This window comes from Bison bison, unplaced genomic scaffold (assembly GCF_000754665.1).
Source record: "Bison bison bison isolate TAMUID 2011002044 unplaced genomic scaffold, Bison_UMD1.0 scf7180017864516, whole genome shotgun sequence".
NCBI lineage: Eukaryota > Metazoa > Chordata > Mammalia > Artiodactyla > Bovidae > Bison > Bison bison.
The window spans coordinates 9,855,242-9,860,378 of NW_011495069.1; the positions used below are offsets into that span (position 1 = coordinate 9,855,242).

The window sequence follows — 5,137 nt, forward strand, 5'->3', positions numbered from 1 at the left end:
TGAAGAGTGGTTTCCGGGGCCTCTTTGCCCTTCTCCCCTCAGCCGAGGTCCTGGCACTCTGGTTCCCTGGACAGGCCCCCCGAACCTCAGATCTTCCCAAGGGCTGGGCCTCCCCTTCCCCCTCAGAAGGCGTGTGGGCTCCAGCTGCAAACTCCCCACCCTGTCCCCAGAGCTCTCTAAAGGAAGGGAGGCCTCGCTGACCACCCCCACCCCCCAAAAGCTGCTCTTAAACCGTTTCCCCATGACAAAGGGAGACCCGTCTAGCGCTTCTTTGGGGACTAGAGATCTGGCTTCTCCATCTCTACCTGATCAGGGACGTAGCTGGAAGCTTCGCTCACTGAGAACAGATCTGCCTCCCCAGGCACCCTGTGAAATGGAGCCTGGGTGCCCAGGCTGTGACAGGGGTAGCAGGAAGGCTCTGCCAGGAAGGAGTCCCGGAGGACGAGGTATGTCTGAGGTGGGTTGTGAGCTTCAGAAGCACGTCCTAGGCCGAGAGACCAGAACACACCAAGGCTCAGAGGCAAAACCAGCTGGTTGTGCTCCAGGAGCTGTGATGGGCTCTGGGGAGGGAAATGGGGGTGGGGTGTGTGGATGAGGCAGACCAGAGCCAGATCTTGTTGGGCTTCTCATAGCAACCACGACTCACAGCAGGACTGAGTGTTTTCTGAGAGACGTTTATTCTGTGTGTGTGTTTTTTTTTTTACCTCGGTCATTGCCAAGTGTGACAGAGGAAGCTCTGGACTGCAGCTGGAAAAGGAAGACAAGGAGGAAGGCGGGGCTTCCAGGCAGCTGCCGGCTACTTCTTCTCCTTGCTCTCTTTCTGTCTGCTTTCGACTTGCTTGTGGACAGTATAGCCCAGAAAGGCCCCGATCTTGGCCATGAGGGCACTGCCACCGCTAGCGCCTGTAATGCAAATGACAGCCCGGTCCCTTGGAGCCCAGGCACCAGGCCTGGGAATCCAAATGTCGGGAAACAGCGGGTCAAGTGTACCCTTTTTATTTCCAGCTAGAGGAACAGAGGCCCAGAGGGGACAGGACTTCTGCAAAGGGACTCCCATGGCCACCCTCCCAACTTGCCATCTCAAATCCGAGATGAAAATGACAAAAATAAGAGCGCATTCTCTTCATGTCTGCAGTGGACACACTGTACTATTAGTAACGCTAACCGCCTCCTTGGTGGAGGCCTCAGTGGGTGCTGGTGGTTTGCAAGTGAGATATGTCAAGCTTCCCCCGCCATGTGTGACAGGACAACCTGTCACAATCCTGTGACATGTGAGAGGACGGCCATCTCACAGCACAGCACTGCTGCTCGGCTTGCCCACACCCTTCCTCTCCCACTGCTGGGGGTATGGCTCAGGCTGTCTTCCCGCTGCCCCCGCCGAGAAGGGCCCTGTCTTCTTGAGCCGCTTCTTTGGGCTTTTGTCATCCAGAACTTAGGGAAGATGGAGGGGAAGGCAGAGGGGCAGTCTGTCAGGGGTGGTTTTTCTGAAGGATGTGGGAGGCCTCAGAGAGAGGGAGAGAGGGAAAAAGAAAAGACAGGGCTGGGCGGGGAGACAGAGAGAGAAGTGAAAGCATGTTTTCCAGAAGCACCACTCTGTGCTCTGTATCTGTCCCCATAATGATGCTCAAGAAATGCAAGACCAGGCTGAGCATGAGATTGAATTGGGTCACTTCTCCCCGGTTCGTTGCCACTCTGATTTTCCGGGATGGATGAGATTCATAAAGTGTTAAACTGAGGATGCTTATCCTGGTTAACGGGGAAACTGAGACTTGTGACTTGGCCAGAGCATCAGTGAGGCCTCTGGCTTTACAGGCTGAAAGCAAGAAGGCCTACTGACTGGGCTTGAATACTGGCGGTGGTACTAACTATATGGGAGAATTTGAGTCAATTCCTTAATCCCCAGGTGGGTGCCTCAGTTTTCCCACGGTGTGTAGAGCCGAGTTAGGCTGTGGAAAGGGCTCAGGACAGTAAAGGAGGCCCCTGGCCTGGGTGTTCCCTCCTCCAGGAACCCCGCCAGGACTCACCCAGGCTCTGCAGCGTGGCCACCAGCCCCCCGGCCGGCACTCCGCCTCCGTTCGCCACGGCCGACCAGCTCATCAGTGAGGAGGCCAACGAGTTGGCGGCGATGCCGGTGCTCGCGAAGCCCAGCATGGGCAGTGCCGCGGCCATGAGTCCTGGAGGAAGAGGAGGGAGGTGGGTGAGGGACGCCGGCTGCAGGGCCCGCCTGCGTCTTCCCGCGCTCCCCACCCTGCAGACCTACCGCCTCCGACGGCCATGTAGGTCACCATGCCCCAGAAGCTCGAGTCGCTGTTTTCCTCTGAGTATCTTTTTTCGTCTGGAAGGAGAATGGACAAAGCCCAGTGGGGAGCAAGGTCCCTTATTCTGTGCCAGAAGCTCCAGACCACCCGGACAGGTAGGACCACCATCCTCCCATTTTGGAGCTCCTCAGTGAAGGATAGCGGCTTTTCCCAGGTCGCTGGGCCTGGCACAGAACTGGCTTGAATACATTTCGAGAGAATGGACCAACGGACAGAGAAGGGATTAGAACCTGGGACTCTGGCTACAGGGAGCCCCCGACCCCCACCCCGCGCTGTCCATTGGAATAGCTCCTCTCATTCAGAGGCATGCCTGAGTCTCTAAACGAGGGATCCTGAAACTCTCCGCTTCTTTATCCTTAGGTGCCCCAAGATCCTTACCTTCCTCCTCGCAGCAGCCGCAGGTGTAGAGTAGCAGGTAGCATAGGAAGAGCGATACCGCCTTCTGCCGCATGGTGGCGCAGCTCAAGGCTTTGTCACCGTATCTGGGTTAGGGGCAGAGGAAAGAGACGGTCCCCTTATTGGAACCACGCCCGTTCGGTGGTAATTCCCTTTCGATTCGAGGTTGAGTCCACAAAAAGCAGCAAGATGCTCTGAACTGAGCCCAGGACCCCCTCTAAGGAGCCGCAGGCTTTTCGTTTCCTCGCTGCACCAGCGGCGCTGATGTTTCTGCCACTCTATTGGTCGTGAGAATTACAGGAGAGAATCCCCTTCTGGTACTATGCCTGGCATGTACTTCACCAGAAGTCAGCTAGTATCCTTACTGTGGTTTTTGTACTTGGCTTTTTTCTGGATGTGTGACCTTAAGCAGGATACCTGGGACTTCTTTGTGCCTCAGTTTCTTTAACCCTAAAGTGGGGATGTTAATAGAGCCTCTTTTAGGGGGTGGCTGTGGGTTTTTGCAACTGTGCACCCCTGGATCCCTAGCATTTAGAACAGTACCTGTCACATAGGATTTTCTAAACAATGGTTGTTGATAGGTTTATTCTTCCAATGCATTGAATATGTACAGGCACCAAATACTGCCTCAGATTAACTTCATTTTTCAGAAAGCAGAAAGGGGTAAAGGAACTTGCCCAAGGTCACACCCAAATCCTGCAGCCTAGACACACACTCAAGACCGTCAGAATCCAAAACCTATGCTCTTTCCATTATACCACAAAATAGAAACACAGTTCCCTGCCCCCACCACAGTTTACCTTTAATGTGATCTTTGTCCATTCAATGCGTTTTCCTTGAAATAAAAACAAACAAGCAGAAATCCCCCAAAACTTCCCCTGGACTGAGCACTTACTCAGCACTTTATGGCACAAGGTTAATTATACCTATAACAACCTCATGAGGTAGGTGCCATTGTTCTCAACCACATGTTATAAATAAGGAAACTGAAGCTCAGAAAAGGGATACTTCCAAACCTACCCAGCTAGGAAGAAGCAGAGTCAAGATTTAAAGCCACAGATAACTGATGCCACACCCACACTTTGAACATCTGCTTCCAATCACTACATCTATCCTCAAAGATAAACTCACCATCACTTTAGAGCCTATAATAAAGGGGTTTCAGAAATCATCCAGTCCTTTGGGCAGGTGGAGTAGCTTGATCCTCATGTTTACAGAACTGAAGCCCAGAGAAATGAAGTGACAGGGTTAAGGCCATAGACCGCTGACATGGCACCTATAAGCTAAATCTCACGACTCTTTGGGTTTTGCAACCCAAGCCCCTAAAAGCCCACCAACCCATCCCTTCAGACCAGTCTTAGTCCAAGGCAGTCAGGAATGTAGCCTCCCTGAGGAATGGGCATTCTAGCTCTTATGGAATGAGGCTCCCAGGCAGGCAGCCTGGCAGAGGTTGGCAGCTTGACACCCACACCTTATAGCTTCTGGGTTTACCTTGGAGGAGAGCAGAGAAAGAATCTTCCTGCCTGGATGGAGCCTGCTGCTGGAAGGGAGCAGCAGTGAAGTAACAGTCCTCAGGCTGGTTTTTTATAGCCCTTTCAGATTGCCTCTAAGTGGCCAATCAGCATCAGAGTTTCTAGTTTCAGTTTCTCGCGCCCTGCAGCATCTTGTCTCCTCCCTTCCAGTTCTGCTCAGGGACAGCATCTCTGCTGAGCTGCTGCTGCTGCCAAGTCACTTCAGTCGTGTCCGACTCTGTGCGACCCCATGGACTGCAGCCTACCAGGCTCCTCCATCCATGGGATTTTCCAGGCAACAGTACTGGAGTGGGGTGCCATTGTCTTCTCCCTTTGCTGAGCTGCCTAGTAGCTAAAAGATGTAATTCAAGCTGGAGACTTTCTGAACAGCTCAAAGTATTCAAAGCAGGTCAAACTAGACTGGGATCCACAGTCCTACTGGGCTTAGTGAAGCCAGACCACCAGTTCCTCCTAAGGCAGAAAGTCTCTCACAATTTAATTGAATTAATAATAATGCCTACCATTTATTGAAGAGCTTCCCTGGTGGCTCAGAGGTAAAGAATCCACCTGCAATGCAGGAGACTCGGGTTTGATCCCTGGGTCAGGAAGATCGCCTGGAGAAGGAAATCACAACCCACTCCAGTATTCTGGGAATACTGGGAAATCCCATGGACAGAGGAGACTGGTGGGCTACAGTCCATGGTATCACAAAGGAGTCAAGTATGACTTGCATGCGTGTGTGCTCAGTCGCTTCAGTTGTTTCCGATTCTTTGAGACCCCACGGACAGTAGTCAACCAGGTTCCTCAGTCTATGGAATTCTCCAGACAAGGATACTGGAGTGGGTTACCATGCCCTCCTCCAGGGGATCTTCTGACCCAGGGATTGAACTTGCATATCCTGCATCTGCTGGA

General features: G+C 52.8%; 1 protein-coding gene across 2 annotated transcripts; it reads right to left on the reverse strand.

Moving 5' to 3' along the window:
• Nucleotides 1–654: 654 nt before the first annotated feature.
• IFI6 (interferon, alpha-inducible protein 6) lies at nucleotides 655–4,312 on the reverse strand. Of its 2 annotated transcripts, XM_010830145.1 has the most exons (6): nucleotides 4,206–4,300; nucleotides 3,846–3,933; nucleotides 2,697–2,800; nucleotides 2,261–2,335; nucleotides 2,025–2,174; nucleotides 655–903 (listed from the first exon to the last, which is right to left on the reverse strand). In XM_010830145.1, exons 3-6 carry the CDS (start codon nucleotides 2,767–2,769, stop codon nucleotides 797–799), a joined length of 405 nt encoding a protein of 134 aa, XP_010828447.1. In that variant the 5' UTR covers nucleotides 2,770–2,800; nucleotides 3,846–3,933; nucleotides 4,206–4,300; the 3' UTR covers nucleotides 655–796. The 2 variants fall into 2 exon arrangements, with proteins under 2 accessions (XP_010828447.1, XP_010828446.1); XM_010830144.1 differs by lacking the exon at nucleotides 3,846–3,933 and having other exon boundaries at nucleotides 4,206–4,312.
• Between the last annotated feature and the right edge of the window lie 825 nt (nucleotides 4,313–5,137).

Excerpts from the sequence above, each read along its gene's own strand:
- IFI6 (XM_010830144.1), bottom strand. The coding sequence starts at position 2,769 with ATGCGGCAGAAGGCGGTATCGCTCTTCCTATGCTACCTGCTACTCTAC. Across the intron at positions 2,336-2,696 it reads CGGCTGCTGCGAGGAGGAAG|ACGAAAAAAGATACTCAGAG; the intron begins GTAAGGATCTTG and ends TTCTCCTTCCAG. Across the intron at positions 904-2,024 it reads GGCCACGCTGCAGAGCCTGG|GCGCTAGCGGTGGCAGTGCC; the intron begins GTGAGTCCTGGC and ends TTTGCATTACAG.